The sequence below is a fragment of the Apodemus sylvaticus genome, chromosome 3 (genome assembly GCF_947179515.1).
Source record: "Apodemus sylvaticus chromosome 3, mApoSyl1.1, whole genome shotgun sequence".
NCBI lineage: Eukaryota > Metazoa > Chordata > Mammalia > Rodentia > Muridae > Apodemus > Apodemus sylvaticus.
In genome coordinates, this window is record NC_067474.1 from 140,533,590 (window position 1) to 140,551,689 (window position 18,100).

The 18,100-nt window shown below is 42.7% G+C and overlaps 2 protein-coding genes and 1 non-coding gene across 9 annotated transcripts in view; 1 reads left to right on the top strand and 2 right to left on the bottom strand.

The window, feature by feature from the left end:
* The window catches only part of Kiaa0319l (KIAA0319 like), a 93,749-nt gene extending 90,783 nt beyond the window's left edge, over window positions 1-2,966 (top strand). For 3 of the 4 annotated variants that reach the window (XM_052177384.1, XM_052177385.1, XM_052177383.1), the window contains exon 21: window positions 1,880-2,966. In XM_052177384.1, coding sequence (XP_052033344.1) covers window positions 1,880-2,067 — 188 coding nt within the window. In that variant the 3' untranslated portion in view covers window positions 2,068-2,966. The remainder of the gene's footprint in view (window positions 1-1,879) is intronic. The other variant, XM_052177386.1, reaches the window with a different exon arrangement.
* A 1,326-nt stretch (window positions 2,967-4,292) lies between these two features.
* LOC127681986 (small nucleolar RNA SNORA17) lies at window positions 4,293-4,425 on the bottom strand. Its single transcript, XR_007977302.1, has one exon. It is a non-coding gene; the product is annotated as a small nucleolar RNA SNORA17 (small nucleolar RNA).
* An 876-nt stretch (window positions 4,426-5,301) lies between these two features.
* Zmym4 (zinc finger MYM-type containing 4) overlaps window positions 5,302-18,100 on the bottom strand; it is a 104,297-nt gene continuing 91,498 nt past the window's right edge. For 3 of the 4 annotated variants that reach the window (XM_052177380.1, XM_052177382.1, XM_052177379.1), the window contains 4 exons: window positions 13,543-13,654; window positions 11,810-12,058; window positions 8,651-8,780; window positions 5,302-7,689 (listed from right to left, as the gene is read on the bottom strand). In XM_052177380.1, the coding sequence (XP_052033340.1) occupies window positions 7,482-7,689; window positions 8,651-8,780; window positions 11,810-12,058; window positions 13,543-13,654 (699 nt within the window). In that variant the 3' untranslated portion in view covers window positions 5,302-7,481. The remainder of the gene's footprint in view (window positions 7,690-8,650; window positions 8,781-11,809; window positions 12,059-13,542; window positions 13,655-18,100) is intronic. The other variant, XM_052177381.1, reaches the window with a different exon arrangement.

Sequence of the window (18,100 nt, forward strand, 5' to 3'; positions counted from 1 at the left end):
TTTGTTCTTGTTATAGTAGGTTGAGCCAAATGAAATTAGTGACTTTACCTTCCACAAAAGTGTCAATTCTCTGGGGCTAAACCTAATTTGCCAAAAAATTGGAAATACAGCATGGGAGTCCTTATAAGGGGGCACAGCTAAGCTCAGCCCTGCCCTCTGTGTTACCTTCCAATTAGTGCCCAAGTTAACAGTCATTTGTACTAGGCTGCTGTCACCCACACCCCTTATAACAGTCCCTCTGCACACAGGCAGGTACTGCCAAGCATGTGGTATTGGCCAGCCATTCTGCTCAGTGTGGCCCTGTGGACACTCCTGTCTGGTACAAACGTAGAGCTGTTGAATCCCAGTGGGTGTGTTTGGCTTTCACTGACAGTGTCCCCTTCCTTTGTCACTGTTAGTGGTTGAAGTACATGAAGAAGCTGTGGCAGTCAGGTGCAGGGTATGAGGTGGAGCTGTGCAGTCAGGGAGGGATCCCCTTAAAGGCTCTTGACATGTGGGGAAGAGAGGAGGCCGCATGTGGACACTAGGAAGACAAAGCTCTTCAAGTCTCTGGGCATGGAGGGCTTTGGGGAAAGGGCCGGCATCTACAAGAATGGGCCTGGGCCCTGGGCCACTGTTCCCACCACACCACAGAGCGCTTATGTGGGCAGTGCCCTTCTGCTCTGGTCCCTGAGGCTCTGGATGAACTGTGCTCCTGGAAAGCACAAAACTGAGTAAGCCACGGCCCACTGCGTGGTCATACAGCCCACATATGAGGGTGCGATCCTTGAGCGTGGGCGCCCAGGGTCTGGATACTCAGCCTCGGGAGACGTGTCAGCTGTCAGGCTGGCCATCAATTCTCAAAATGCTGTTGATGTCTAGGAGAGTGATGTAAGGCAAGGTTGTAGAGTGCCTGACTAAAGCAAGACTCCTCCGACAGTCCCCACTGCTAACAGGTGGGAAGCCAGTTCCTGTGGTCAGGCAGTGCCAGGGTCCAGAGCACTGATGGAGTAAGCTCCTCCTCAGTGCTTCCCACTGCAACCATCTCTCTGTCGGATGGATAGTTTATCCCGGAGACTCTACAGTGAGGGAAAGGCTGGGAAGGTGAATGCCAAGGCCTTTTAGAGTCAGACAGCTTTCTGGAATTTGTTTTTAAGATTTTTTTTTTTTTTTTTTTTTTTTTTTTTTTTGCTAGATGGTGGTGCACACCTTTAACCCTAGCCCTAGGGAGGCAGAGGCAGTTGGACCTCTGGGTTCGAGGCCAGCTTGATCTACAGACTGAGTTTCAGGACAGCCAGGGCTACACAGAGAAACCTTGTCTTGAAAAAAAAAAACAAGATTAATTTTTATCTATGAGTAATTGTGCACATTTACATGGGTGTATGTCACATGATCATGGGGTCCAGAGATGTTAGATCCTCTGGGGCTGTAGTTACAGGAGCCACATGCTGTAGATGCTGGAAATGAAAAACTCAGGCCCTCTGAAAGGGTAGCAACTGCGGCTCTTAACTGCCGAGCTATCACTTCAGCCCAAAACATGGCTGGTGTGGCTGATAAAATGGCTGTTTGGGATTGTCTCTGAATGAGAATCCCGCTCTCAGGCTTTTCCACTGTTGCTTTTCAATTTTTGTTTTTCAAGACAGGGTGTCTTCAGTATGTAGCTCTAGGTCTCAGGAAATGAGTACTATCAGAAAGGGAATAGAACACAACTGGGTGACCCCAACCAAAGCTCTGGGGCAGAGCAGGAGAGTCCAGGTCTAACCTTCAGGCTTGACTTTCTATGGACTTGTTCTAGCAAAGCTAGGCCCTCCTCCCACCTGCTCTTCCATCCCTTCTCCAGGTAAAGATGATGATGGACTGTTGCCAAGGTTACCTAACACTGGGGTTGTCTTTTTGGCAGGCAGCAAACAGAAAGGCCCCACACTGAGCAGTAGCCTGATGCACTCTGAGTCGGAGCTGGACAGCGATGATGCTATCTTCACATGGCCAGACCGGGAGAAGGGCAAACTCCTGCACGGTCAGAATGGATCTGTACCAAATGGGCAAACACCATTGAAGGCCAGGAATCCACGAGAGGAGATCTTGTAGCTCCTTGGTCTGTTTCAACAGTGGGCCTCAGTGCTAGGGCCTAGAGCCCCTCTAGGCAGACTGCTGACCTCCTGGGTCTGAGAGCAGCTGCCCTGCCAGCACGTGCTGGTCACTCCACCCCAAAAGCCCCCGTCAGAACTGCTGGTACTTGAATCCACAGATACTTTATAGGAACCCCTGAATGAAGCTGTGAATGAAGAGGTTTTCTCTAGAAACCTATGTGGTAGCCCCCGCCCCCAAATGTTCTCATCTCAGGGCCTCACTTTCTGCACACACCTCCCTGCCTGAGAGCAGACACAAACAGGCCCATAGCCTCTCCTCTGCTGTTAGAGCAGTGCAGCTGGGCCCACAACACACATGATGTTTACTGTGTCTCCCTGCACCTGGCACAGAACCAAGAGCCACCAGCCTCCTGATGGCAGGGCCTAGCCCTGGGCATATTCTTTTGTTCGCTTCTCTGGGACAGTATGCTCTGCCTTCCTTCCCTGGGCCAAAAGAAATCCGTGCTGTACCGGCTTCCAGGCTCAGCTGCCGTACCCCCCCCCCCCCCCCCCCCCGCATTCTCCCAGAGGAGACAGTCACAGACAGACTGGAACTCTGGCATGTGAGTGCTTCCACAGCCCTCCATCCATGTCTTTTCTGTGTCCTCTGCACGTGTGAGTACTTGAGTATATGCGCCCATTCCTCACGGGTCTCTTGGCTGCTCTCAAGGCAATTCTAACTTGGAGACTTTCAGCTCCTGGAAAGACTATTAATCTATCCAGCCTGATCACCAGTTCTTCAGCCAAGGTGTGGCAGTTGAGGAATTGAGTTTCGGGGAGAGTGACTTTTTAAAAAGGACTTAATTTCTACTACTGTACTATCTGTTGTGAGATTATTAAACATGCTATTTAATTGTGTGCTGGGCTATGAGGTTTGTGCTATTCCGTGCTGAATCTGTGATCTGTGTCGCAGGGCCCACCATTGGGGTGCATCTGTGATCATCATCCCAAAGCCTGCCTTGGCATATTGGCTGGTGGTGCAGGACCCTAGTATGCCATGGTAGGTGGGTACTGGCTGGCCATAGATGCTCTTTGATTTTGACCTTTTATTACACCAAAAAGACTTCTGTCTACGTGTGACCATGTAGCATTTGTGCTGGGGGCACAGAGTATCCGAAAGTCCAGGATATCTTAAGAATTTGGGGTAATGTTGTTTGTTCCTTTTTGGATTCCCAGCATTTCAAGAACACCAACACGAATGTCATATCCCAGTCCTACAAGGGGTGGGATGCACATCTGTGTGTTACAACAGACAGTGACCCTAGCCAATAGCAGCTGAAAACAACTAGCAGGGCCAAAGCATAGGAAGCCAAGCAGCTAACAGCCATCTGCGTGTGAGCAGGGGAGTGAGCACCTCGTTACCAGTCCCACCTACATCCTGCCAACAAATAGTCCTTCCTGTAGTGGTGTCTGAAGGACGAGCCCTGAAGAGGCGATCATGGTTACGTGACATCATTTTATAGAGTGTCATACTTTCATGTTGTAAATACCGAGAAAACCCTTACAATGTCAGGACAAGAATCTGTAACAACCTCTAAACCTACCAAGGAAGATTATTTTAACCAACAAATCAGAAAGCAGGAAAAGAACCAGGTATAGTGGTATATGCTATAATCCCAGCATCCAGAGGGCTGAGGTAGGACTGCCATGAGTTTGAGGCCAAACTAGGGTACACAGGGAGACCTTGTTCCTAATGCTCGGGAAGATGGCTGAGCATTAGGAACACTTGCTGTTCATGTAGAGGATTTCAGTTCAGATCCCAGCAATCCACTGGGTGGCTTCCTATGACTCTAAGACCAAGGGGGAATCTTTTGGTACACACACACACACACACACACCTTTTAAAACAAACAAGGGCTGGAGAGATGGCACAGAGTTTAAGAGCACCGACTGCTTTTCCAGAGGTCCTGAGTTCAAGTCCTAGAAACTACATGGTGGCTCACAACCATCTGTAAAGGGATCTGATGTCCTCTTCTGGTTGGTGTTATCTGGAGACAGCTACAGTGTAGTACATACATAAAATAATTCTTTGAAAAAAAACACAAACAAGAAATGGGGTGGAGGAACAGTTATTAAAACGCAGGAGTGTGGGAAGCATGGACTCACCACAGCCAGTCATGGCTCAGCACTGGTGAGGATAAAACAGAACTGCTGAGGATGAATGAGGCTCGGCTTTCCTCAGGGGATGTCAGGCTACTGATCATTCAGAGATGTTCACGGGTCAGAACTCTGAGCGAGGACAGCCCGTCCCTGCCACTGACGGAGGCACATGTGAAGTAGCAGCTACCCCTGCAATGCCTGGGCCTCCAGGGGCAGGAGAGATGGGTAAGGCTGTAAGAGCCATCTTACATTTGAAAGCCTAAAACATGCTATGCCTAACAACTAAGGAGTTGTTATTGTTTCACTTTACAGAGGAAAAAACTGAGGAGTTTACTTAGGGTTACATAGAAACAGCAAGCAGAAAGACCCCAGAGCCTGCAACTCTTCCAGTGTTACAGTGCCTCACAATGAAAAATACCTCAAGGACAGGACAAAGTACCATGAGGAATGAATACTAGCAGTGCAGAGGAAGATGGGGCACTGGGACCTCAGTCTGCTCAGCTGTCAGACAGCCACTAGGAAAGACTTTTGTATTCATGTGGAAACCTGCCTCATTTACAGAAACATTTTACTCCCCATGTTTTGTGAAAGAATTTTATAAATTTAGGAATGTTGTATGAGAAACACAAATGGTCCATGTGGAATTTGGTGGAATACCCAAGACAACTAAGAAGCATCCTCATTAGCCCCACATCCTCAGTGGGGCTTCATGCACACCTGAGAGCAAGCACACGCCCTGGGGTGCCTCTGACATGACCTCGAAGAGCTCTGCCCAAAGGATGTGTGTACGCCCCCCCTGGCATTCTAGCTACTGGGACTTACAATATAGTTAAAAATTACCTATAAATGGAAACAAGCCTTGACAGAAAGCAAGTGAATCACAGGAAGACAGCAGGGAATGATGCCTTTACTTGACTGAATAAAAACCAAGGAACTTTTCTGAAAGCTGATTTCTTTCTTTCTTTTCTTTCTTTCTTTTTTTTTTTTTTTTTTTTTTTTTTTGCAATTTTACATCTCTTGGATCACACCAATAAGATCAAATAAAAAATATATTTAAAGTTCTTTAAAGCCACAAAGAAAAAGAACTCACCCATCAAATACAAATATACTATTTTATTCTAAGGGAATAGTTCTGTGGTTCCTGCAAAGGGGAAAATCCAGAGACAGTTAAAGACCAAGGACAGCAGGACAGGACGAGCTCAGGCGCTAGTTGCTGGGTTTGTTCCCCACTCCCCTAAAGGGAGAAGGAAGTAAATATCGTTTTACACAATTTTAACAAAATAAAAAAAGTAAATAATTGACACAGCAAACAGCTACACTCGTGAGGAATGACTGATGATCAACCAGTTTTTAGAATTAGTTTAGGGGTCAGTAGCCCCTGCACTAACATGCAGCTGAAGTCCTGATATAGTCATTTATCTGGGTAGTGGTTGTTCTCTTAAAAGATACAGTTTTTTTTTTTCCTTTTTGGTATTTTATAACAATTTCTCTACTAAGCTAACAGTATTTGTTTTTCCTACAACTATAGATGGGAAATGCTAGTGTTTACACAGATCAGAACTGATACAGCAGGGTTGGGCGCCTGCTGTTCTGGATAGTTTATTGGTGACTTATCAGACAGGACAACTGCTTTCCCTCCAATCACCCGAGGTCTGGAAGGAAGACGTTTCCCTGTCAGAAATGACAGCACAGATGGAGTTAATCATACAGACTGGGGCAGATTTACTTCTTTCACACAATTCTTAGTAACAAAATGGATACTTGTTACAAGCAGAGGGACAGAACCACCAAGTACACAATGTCAAAGGCCCATTTTAAAGTTCTGTTGTATTTAAATGACTTTTATTTGTTTAAAAAAAACAAAAACAAAAACAAGTTACTATTCCCACCTATAACATGGGACATCTTTTAAGATGACACATTGGAGAAGTTTATGACTTCTCTCAGTTCTGCTGTAAGCTCAAATTAACTTCAATTAAAGAAGCTCAATAATTATCCAACATTATTAAAAGCTTGATTCAAAATTTTGTAGGAAGGAAACTGAGAATGGAGATGAGGGAGACGGCCTGGTAACGTCACACACACACCTGTGCCTTGCAGTCCTCAGAGAACTAAGACAGCTAGAATCTGGAACAATGCAGTGAAAGACCGCATGGATGTGTAAAGCCAATCAGTCACCTCCGACTCTAGCCCCAGAGGTCCTAACTTTCAAGTTCCTTAGTGCGATAAGGTCAATTTCCAAATGCCTTACACAGGAACCTACTACGACTTTCCCTACTGTTATCCCGACAGCTACATAATACTGTGTCTTTGTGGGATCACCCACACATTTGTCAGAATTATGGAGACAGATTATTCCTTTTGAAATGACAAGGGCTGGTACAATGGACAAGCAGCATCGTTTGGAAACAGGAAAGTAAGACAGGGAAGAAAGGCTGCCATGGGGGACTGGACACAAGGGAGGCCCCACTTCTGTGCAGCACAGCCAAGGCCATGAGACAGCAGCACCCGGATTAGTGGGCATGTCAGTGGGCTTTCTATAAATACTTCAAGACACCAGGGTCTAATGGGCTCCACAGATTTTCTGTGTACATAGCTGATTTCTGGAATATCATCCTTTTTTACCTTAAATCACCCACAGCTGAGAAGGCAAGACCCTAAATGAAAAGGGGCTCACTAACAGTAACAAAGGGCGTGTCCTCTGATGTGAGGGGCCTTCAGTTAAAAGACTAAAGGCTTCTACCCTTCACATAATAGGTTGGCAGTGAAAATCAATCCAGACCACTATCTTTTTATAAAAACCCGAGTCTTTCTATTGGATCTTCCAGGCTGAGTCTCACTGTCCTCATCTGATGTCACTCTCAGCTGCGCACTGATCTTAACTGACTCTCATGGACAGCTTGCTCAAGTAACCTACTGCAGCCAAGGTCTCACTGCAAAGCTACCCCTTCTAACTAAGGTTACTATGGTAGAATTTTATACAAGTTTTCCTTAAAAATATTCCACAATTTCTTATTCCCAAAGAAAATAAGATTATGCACCACTCAGAAACTGGTTAGTCTTTCGAAGATGTCTATGAACTCTCCCTGCCAATCCACTCACACTCCTCCCTTCAGGTTTCATTTGCAGCCACACTACAGCTCAGAAGCTGCCATTTTCCCCACCAAACAAACAAGTCAAGAGGACTTGGATCTCAACATCCTTCCAACAGCTGAGTGTATTCACAGCTTGGTGCATACCAGTGTGCATGAAAATAGGAACCTTACTTCCATCTTAATCTGATAATTCAGCATCAGAGTCTTCAGATTTGGCTTTGGCAAGTTCCTCATGTACCTCCCTCACCATGAGAATGCGCGTCAGCATGGTGTCCAGGGTTCCGGGGTCTATGGGGAATGTGGAGTACCACATGGGACTGTTAGGAACACAGGAGCGCTCGGGCTGAAGGTAGAACACATCGCTCCTCTGCTTCACACTTTCAGAACTATCCGTAGGAGGAAACACAAGCAAAAGAGAGAAACTGAAGTTGAGATCGGAACATGGTAAATACACATCAACCTTTCTTAGCTAACAGTTTTGTGAGTAACACCAGAACCACAGGGACAGACAGGGATAACAGGGCGTGTTCCTCCCAGCAGCAACCCAGAACTTAGCTGAAAGTGGGAGACTGATGAAGGGAAACACAGTGGTGTGGGCAGACACCTGTAGTCTTAACACTTGGAAGGAGGAGGGATGAGGATCAGGAAGGTCAAGGCCATCTTGGACAAATCAAGTTGAACCCCCCAAAAAAAACAAAAACAAAGAGGAGCTGGGAAACATGAGACCCTGCCTTTTAAAAAAAAAAAAAGCATAAATCATGTACTTCACTTCAAATGGGTCGATTTGTATAGGTCACTTGATGCTATTATTTCTTTGACCAAAAAAAAAAAAAAAAAAAGTACTTTTAGTGTGAGTCATGCGTTGCAGTCAGTTTCTTTAATTCATAACTTTAAACTCTGGACTTAGACCATCTGTGGCTAAGGGGAGAATGTACCCCTGGCATGGGGATTGACCTATCTAGTTGCTGGCTCTTAAACAGACAAAACTCAATTTCTTCAAAGCTTCCCCCTCCTTGAAGGTTTTAGCCAAAACCCAGCCTCAGAATTTGTTTACTATACAAAAAATAAATCACTATAGATAAGACTCTATATACATGATGAACAAGAGTGCTTTAGAAGGTCAAATGAAATGTGACGTTTTCCCTCTTTGGAGAAAAACATTTAGATAACATGGCTGGCTTCCTAGTTCCACATCCAGGCAGACAGAAGGATGGAGAAAATATGAACAGAGGCAGGCCCTCTGTCATGGTCAGCTGTGCTTCTAGTTTCCAGTGTACCTGAACGAAGTGCAAAGGGTGCTGGGTGATGGACGCGTGCTCTGCATGCAGAGCACAGAAAGACCCTTACCATTTTGATAGGTAAAACTCATAAAGCCGGACGGGGCATCGCAGTGGGTTGTCGGTATTCTCTGCCATCTCCACACCCACAGGGGCATCATCATCTTCATTTCGTTTCCTCTTGCCAATAGTTAGTTTATCTTGAGACAGAAAAAAAAATTCAAAGATTTGTGTAAGTGTCAACATACCTAGTGAGCTTTGTTTCACAGTCAGACTCTGTAACTCCTGCTTTCATTTATTCAACAGTATTTGTTAAACAACTATATGCCAGGTGTTTTGTTTATACACTAAACACTAGGCTTGTCCTGAAGAGTTGCTGGGCAGTGGTGGCGCACGCCTTTAATCCCAGCACTTGGGAGGCAGAGGCAGGTGGATTTCTGAGGGATTTCTGAGTTCGAGGCCAGCCTGGCCTATAAAGTGAGTTCCAGGACAGCCAGGGATACACAGAGAAACCCTGTCTCGAAAAGCCAAAAAACAAACAAACAAACAAAACTCCAAAAAACCAAAAACAAAGATGAGCTGTGTGACAAAAGTGCCGGTGCTGGGCGTCCTCATCTGGAGCTCAGTTTTCTCAGTAGAATGGATTAGGTGCAGGGCTCATAAATCAAAACATCTATATGGATGTATCTCTCCTCTTGGGCACTAGCACAGATTGAGTTCTTGCTCCAGTTCCCTCTACTTACGTATTCTAAGGAACAGCGTCAGAGTTATCATCTGATAGGACAGGACTCTACAGGGGCTAGGCTGTTAGACTGTGCATGGTACATGCATGGGAAGGAGGTGGATGTGTCTCATCTGAACAAAACTCTACTATGTGGACATAGAGCCCAAGCCACTCTTACATATGTGAGTGTGCGCTCATTCATTCACAACACTGTGTATACACGTGGAAGTCAGAAAACAACTCTGTAGCACTAACTCTCTCCTTCTAGCTTTACATGGGTTCCAAGGATCAAATTTAGGTCATTAGGTTTAAGAAACAATCACTGCCACCTGCTGAGCCATCTTGTTGCCCCTCTATTTTATTCTTGAGACAGTTCTCCCACTGACCTGAAGTTTAGTCATATGCTACATTGGTTGGCCAGCAAACTTCAGGGATCCACCTGTCTCAGCCCCCTCAGTACTGAGGTAAGAGATAAACATCATCACTGCTGGTTTTACAAGGGAGCTGGGTATCTTAATCCAGGTTTTCATGCTTACATTTTAAACACTTTTATCCACTGAACCATAGCCTCAATCCATTTTTTAAAAAAGATGTCTTTGTTTTTATTTTATGTGTATGGGTGTTTTGCTTGCATGTATGTCTGTGCACTACCTTTATGCAGTGCCCAGAGAGACCAGAACAAGGCATCAGATTCCTCTGCCGTGTGTGCTAGGAATAGAATAGAAATAGAGATCCTCTGGAAGAGGATCCAGTTCTCTAAACCACTGAGCCTCCAGATCCCTCCAAAGCCCATTTTTATAGTCACTCTTTTTTTTTTCTTTTTCTTTTTTCTTTCTTTTTTTCTTTTTTTGGTTTTGGTTTTTTTTTTTTTTTTTTTTGAGACAGGGTTTCTCTGTGTAGCCCTAAAGGCGTGAGCCACCATTGCCCAGCTTTTATAGTCACTCTAAAACAAATGGTTTAGGACTCTTTTTCTCCAGCTATTAGTATTATTGCTTTAAAACAAATTAATTCCAGCTTCTAACATAAAATGCCTTACAAGTTACTTTAAAAACAAGTTGAACTTATTATCAACACTGTCAAGTACTCAATCAAAAGTAGAAATAATTGACTACCTCTCCCTCCTTTGCTAATATTATCTAAGATAACAAAGCAGACCTTCAGGAGGAGAACCAGGCCTGCAAGTCCAGCCCTCAGAAAGCCAAGGAGGGTGTGTGGCTTCAAGACTAAGGCCAGCTTGGGAAATACAGCTGAGTTCTAGGCCCACCTGGGATACAAAGTGAGATGTATCAAAAAGCAAGAACCAAAACTACGAAGTGGATGACATAAGTACCACGCTACGGCCAGAGACAGACATCAGGGGAAGGGGCAAGATGATCTTAGTATTTCTAAAGTTAAAGGAGCAACTGAAAACAAGCTGATATATATAGGGCACACATACCGACTATTCAGAGTTCAGCTTCAGAAAATTTAAGTCCTCACATTTCAACTATGTAATTTATTCTTGATGTAATAACAACTAGGAGAACATAATACTGATGTATTTATGGAATACTTAATACTTAATACTTTAGGAACTTCTCTGTGGGTATATATGCTGTATGTGCAAGATGGCACAGCAAAATCGCAACTCTCAGGAAGGCCGATCTAAGAGGATTCTGAGGTCAAGGACAGACTGAGCTACTATATAATAAGACAAGGCTTAAAAAATCTAAAACCAAACACAGACCAAAACTCTACTTTCTAGTTCTAGAATAGCAGTATTTTTCAGATGTTGAGGACATGGAGTCAGTCTGTTTCTGAAACACATGATCATAATCCACTTACTGAAGCGGCTACTACTGACCCAGGCCTACAGTAGATAACAGCAGTCTACTTTAGGCCAGCTTCTGAGTTCTTTCAGAATTTGAGAACTGACTAAAGGATGCTAACTAAAACAAGGTGCTCCTGTAAAAAAACAAAAAAGCCCAATAGATTAAAAGCCAAGCATGCTTCTTTCTTTTTTTTCTTAAGATTTATTTATTATATGTAAGTATACTGTTGCTGTCAGACACACCAGAAGAGGGTACCTGATCTCATTACAGATGAATGTGAACCACCATGTGGTTGCTGGGATTTGAACTCAGGACCTTCGAAAGAGCAAGTCAGTGCTTTTAACTGCTGAGCCATCTCTATAGCCCCGCTAAGCATGTTTCTTTTAACTGTTAATTGTTGACTGGTACCTGGAAATAGTGACCTCATCATCATCACCATGGTTACAGATTTAAATACTCTGGTAAGTTTTAAAAGTAGATTATTTGGGATCTACCCAACTAAACTGGGGACTACACAATTAATTCAGCAATTCTAACTTAAGTTAATAAAATTACAATGAACCAGAGTCCTCTCATTTTGAGAGCGTGTAACATACTCTGAAACAGAAAAATATTCAAATGTTTCAGTGTACCCTCTATGACCTTCAGTGATAACCATCTACACTTCAGACAGAAGCCTCATTTACCAACACACCTGGCTCTGACTCTTGCTTCTGTAAAGGCGGGAAGAACCTCAGATATGTCATTTTGGTGCTGTACTTCAGGGTCCTGGTCCGTCGCATCACATGGGCAAAGGAAAGCTTCAAGTGCTCAGTAACATTCTTTAGTTGGAAGTATTTGGTATTGAAAAAAAGGAGGGTGTTTAACAGGACGATGGGCGAGTAGGCGCCCAGCTGCTTACACTCCCACAGATGTTCCTCTTCAATGCGGGAGAACATGTAACCTAGACAGAGTGGACAAGAACAGAGCCATGTGATCTCCGATTCCACAGGGGCAGCAGAGCAAGGCTGCCCTCTTCCACCTCTTCTCTATGCAGCAAACAGAAGCAGCACCAGGACAAACAACACTTCACCTAGACAGACCCCAGTCCTGCACTGTGCTGTTTCTTCTCGCCTGACAAGGCTGCTTTCTCTGAACAACTTTCTGTTGTAGAAAGCAAAGAACCATAGACAATAAGGTTTTTTGTTTACAGGTATTTGAATTTCATGCAATATTCATATCACAAAATATTTTCTTTCAAGTTTTCAATAATTTAAAAATACAAAAAATGGAGAGGTGAGAGGGAGGGAATGGGAGGAGAGGAGAGAGCTGTGATTAGGATGTAAAGTAAATAAATTAATAACTCTTTTTTAGTTCAGACTACAGAACAAGGACAAAGCCAACTTTGATCCATGGGAAGTAAAGCAGCTACTGCCCAGACCATCAAGTTCACTTTTAGCAAGATGGACCTCCTCCTTCCCTCCTGCATCCCTCTCATCTTAACTTGCACTAACAGCCATGCACCTCAGGACTGTCTGGAATCTGTATTGAAAAGGTCAAGGTCTTAACGCACTGTACTGTTCCTTGCAGAGGATTCTCCATGTCCCTCAGTTCAGGTCTAACCCAACGATCTCTCTTCAATCCTCTCTGTTGCTGCTTCTATATTCTATTCTTGGGAGATCATCCATGAACATGACTTTATTACTTCCAAATCAATGTTGCCAGCCTCCTCTCAAATAGCATGTGGCTCAGAATGCTTCAAAGGTTCTCCATAGCTCAACAGAAAGGACACATTCTTGGTTATTACCCTAACTTCTCCAGTCACAGCCTGAGAGACGGGGTGAACCACAGACTTTTCTAACAACATTGGTTAAAAATTCAAGGATAAAACAAGCACAGATCACCAACATTCTGAAAAGACCATCTGTGCATGGAGTGCAGAGTAAATCCTAATGACTAGCACTCAGCTTTCATGATACCATCAGATGAAACAGTCCTAGAAATGTAACAATAATTGAATGTATTTTTGAGATGTTAGGACCTCTAATCTACACTGTATTAGTTTCATACACTAACTATTGACAGTTGCATTTTACTAAAACAGTCAACAATAAGCCTAAGATTTTCTCCTCAAAAGCTGAACTGTAAATAGGGGATGGAGAGATGGCTCAGCATTTAAAAGCACTGACTGCTCTTCCAGAGGTCCTGAGTTCAAATCCCAACAACCTCATGGTGGCTCACAGCCATCTGTAATGGGATCTGATGCCCTCTTCTGGTGTGTCTGAAGACAGCTACAGTATGCTCACATACATAAAATAAATAAATCTTTTTTTAAAAAAGCTGAACTGTATTACATCAAAACAGATTATATTGCAATATATGAAATATTTTTTAAAAAAATCAATTTATACAAATATATCACAAAATAATTAAAAACAATACCCTTACCATTAGGAAGTATTGTAGGCTCCCATATTTTCAAGAGCTTGGTAAGTTCAATCATAAATCTGGAATAGGGCTCCGTAAAAATGTTATCTATTCTACCATTTTCAAACAGGTACTAAAAGAGAAAAGAAAGAACACACACTGGTATAAAAGTTCAAGTTTAGAAAGCATTCTAAGAAATGGCTTTGTCCTTTAATGTCTGCCTTTTCTACTCCCGTCTGTCCTGCACAGCTTCTAAGCACTATACTGTAGATTAAAACACCAGGGTTCAAGTTCAAGGTTTTTGCACGGATACTTGGCACTGAATTTGCAAAATAAAGTTCTTTTAAAAAAGAATTGGGTGGTATAGAATAAATCCAAGAACCAGATGCTGTTGCTTGTGATGACCCAGACGATCCAAAGAGCCCACAACTATCTGATCTCTAATCCCAGAAGGTCCAAACCTCCTCCTTCTCCTCCTCTGTGGGCTCACGAACAAATACAGAACACACACACACACACACACACACTCACTCACTCACTCACTCCAAATAGATAAACTTCCTGAATATGAATTCTTTACTCCTTTGATAACCCTGATCAATGCATACTCAGAACTCTCCTTTCCTGATATGTACCATGTGTTTGCAATGTACTTACTGAGCTTCTGTCTACCACACTACTTACACTAACTTTCTCCTGAAACAATACAAACTCAAATTTAAGGGCTTGGGGACATGGAGGTTGGAAGTGGCACTAGAGACTTGGCTTAAGTGGCTAAAGCACTGACTGCTCTCCCAGAAGACCTGTGTTTGATTTCTGGTGGTTCACAACTGTTGATAACTCAAGATCCAGGGAGCCCAGCACTTTTCATCTTCCCTCAGCACCACACATGTACATGGTGCACAGGTATCTACTTAGGCAAAACATCCAGACAAATAAAAGTAAAATAATAAGACAAAATAAAAGCATATTGCAGGGGTGGAGGCTAGAGAGTTGGCCTTGCAGAGAACCTGTCACCCACACAGTGGCTAATAGCTATAACTCCAATTCCAGGAATCTGACACTCCTGTCTGGCCCCCATGGGCACTATATGCCCATGGTCCACAGTTACACATACAATCAAAAAACCCATATACTGGGATGGAGAGATGGCTCAGCAGTTAAGAGCACTGATTGCCCTTCTAGAGGTCCTGAGTCCAATTCCCAGCAACCACATGTGGCTCACAATTACCTATAATGGGATCTGAATCCTCTCCTCTGTCATGAAGGTGTACATGCAGACAGGGCACTCACATACATAAAATATATAAATCTTAAAGACAAACCAACAAACCAACCCCATATGCATAAAATAAAAATGAATAGATATTAAGATGGAAAAAGAAACCTTACTTAGGTCCTTCCAATCACAGCTCTCAACACTTGGAACTACATCTTGAATGATCCTTTTTGGGGGGTGGGGGTGAGATAGGGTCTCTCTATATAGCCCTGGCTATCCTAGATCTCAGTATGTATAACATACTGAGAACTCACAGAGCTCTACCTGACTTTCAGTCCTGGGATTAAAGGTGTGTATGGTAATTCCAACCTAAAAGGGTCAACTATTAGCAATATCAAAGAAGAGATAGCCAGGTAGGTGGTGGTGGTGGTGGAGCTCACATTTAATCCCAGCACTCATGGGAAAGATGCATGTGAATCTCTGTGAGTTGGAGGCCAGTCTGATCTACATAGTGAATTCCAGGACAGCCAGGGCTATACAGTAAAACTATGTCTCAAAAAACCAACCAACCAACCAACAAAATAAACCCAAAACAACTACCACAACAAAAAACAAAACAAAACAAAACAAAACAAAATGTTTGGATAATATACCATTTAAAATGTATTGAGGAAGCAGTTTATCATTTATAAGATATAAATCAATAAAGAAAAATATAATAGTTACAGAACAAATCAAGGTAGCATTTAGTTTGTTTTTAAAGATTTATTTTATGTGTCTGTACATGTGTTCATGAGTGCAGGTGTCCATGTAAGCCAAAAGGCATTGCTTCTAATAGAGATAGAATCATAGGTGGAAAATACCTGACCTAAGTGCTAGGAACTCAACTCAAGCCCTCTGAAAGAGCAGGAAGCATTTGTTGAGTCTATAGCTTGAGTCTTCAGTATTTTAAAGGTATTATCTCACATCTATTTCAATGTATTTCATCTCTGGATATGTATAAGCTGGAGAAAATTATTTTCACTTATATTTTTTCCTAGTCAATGACAAGTATCCATCACTACAATATCCATTTGAATGAGGCCTTTCAAAAGCAACTTATGATCTTACTTGCCTAGTTTATTTTGTTATTAGATAAGTAATTTTTTTCTTTTTCTTTTTGCAGTGTTAGGGATTAAACCCACGCTGTGCGCATGCAAAATCCAAATAAACACTGACCATTGAACTCAACCCCTAGCCTCAGTTGTTGTCCTTTTAACAAAGTCATTTTCCCAAGTTTAAAATGCAGAAGACAGACTAACAAAGCCAACTACCAGTGAGATGTAGAATATTCTAATGTTACCAGATAAACATTTTTAAATACATTATTACATATGAAATGCATGGTTCTCCCAGGGCTATACAGAGAAACCCTGTATCAAAAAAACCAAATCCAAAAAACTAGGAAAAAAAAAAAAAAGCATGGTTCTAAAGATGTCTCCATTCCGGTGAGGAATGAGATCTGAACGTCAGTCCTTGCCACTCCTATTCACCGCTGCGTTGAAAGCCCTAGCCATAACTATGCCAGAGACAAACATAAACATTCACACAAGAAGCAGAGTGGAACATTACCTCTCCTTTCAGATAACAGGTTCACAAACATGCACTTATGACAAACAGGTAGTCAGAGTCAGTATGTGAGCTCAGCAGGTTGTGGGATATAGACAACAAATCCTTTTTCAACCCAAGTAGGAAGTTAAAAAACAAACAAACAAATGTCCATTTATAAAAACGCCATTGATCAAAACACTTCAAGATTAAAATACTTGGACTAGAGAACGGCCCAGCAGTTAAGAGCATACACTGCTCTACAAAAGGACTGAGCTTGGTTTTGCCTCTCTACCATGTGTCTGCGTGTGTGTGCATGCCACAAAGTAAGCTCATTTTTTAAAATATATATTTAAAACATATTTAATGCAAATTAAATAAAGTAGTACAAAACAATGGATATGACTCTATATACTGTTGGCAAGGCAACAAATCACTCTAGATCTAGTAAGTGACCTCAAAGTGTCACTTTGAGGCTGAAGAGCGGGTTCAGCCCTCACTGCTCTTGCAGAGGATCCAGGATCAATTCCCAACATCCACATGGCTGTTCACAACCACCTGAAACTCCGGTTTCAGGATGCCCTGATTCTCCTGAACATCCAGATCAGAGGCCAATACTGGGCAGGTTTCCTCATTCCTTTATTCTGTGAAAAAAAGAGCTCTTATGGAATCGGAAACTCACTGATTATGTTAGGCAGGCTGGCAATTAGCTTCAGGGACTACCTCTCCAGTGCTGGGAGGTACAGGCAGACACCATGCCGGCTTTACATGGGCTCTGAGAATCTAAACTCAGGTTTCTATGCTCATACTGCAGGCATTTTCAAGACTGAGTTTCTCTCCAGCCTACTGTTAGCATTCTAGGTTCACTCCAACATTACACACAGCAGCTTAAATATGAAGTCAACTAGTATGTGTTAAATCTGAATATGAAATGTTCCCATACGCTTCTGTGTTTGGAAACATGGTCAACAGCTAGCTGGTGGGTACTGTTTTGGGAGGTTGTGGAACACTTTGGGACACGGGGCCTACCAGGCAGACCTTGTGATATTAACAGCCTAGCTCAGCTTCTGGCCAGAGCTGTATAGGTGGTTATGGTGAAATGAAGCCATAAGCTCCCACCACCACACTTTATCTATTACAGTGTCTGTAGACTCTGAATTGTACCAATATAAACCTTCCTGCAAAGTTACTGCTGTCAGCTATGTTGGCACAGTGATGAAAAAAGTTAACTAATATAATGTACATAAACAGATGAAACAAAAAGGTGGTACCCATATACAATGCAATACCATCAGCCTTTAAAAGAGTATGCACTCACTTTAAGTAAATAACAAGGATAGGCTTGGAAAATATGCTAACTGAAATATGCTCAGTGCAGAAAGACAAACACAAAATGGTCTCATTTTGTGTCTTTCAAACTGGATATTCAGCTAGTTAAAAGCAAGACTTTCTGGAGTGTTGGGACAGAAAAGGGGGATTATAGATGATAGTGATGTGCAGAACTTTTCAAAAGATGAAGAAATAACAGACAAACCAAGAAGATGGTTCAGGAGGTAAAGGCACTAGTTGTCAAACTAATGACCTGAGTTCAATCAGCAGGACCACTACAGTAGGAGAGAACAGATCCCCACAAACTGTTCTCTGGTCTCTACAAAATGCATCATGGCATACCTGCCCCATAGATGAATAAATGTTCTTTTAAAAAGGAGGAAAAGAATTTTAACATTCATACCATAAAGAAATTATAAAGGCTCAAAGAGATAGTTATGTTTG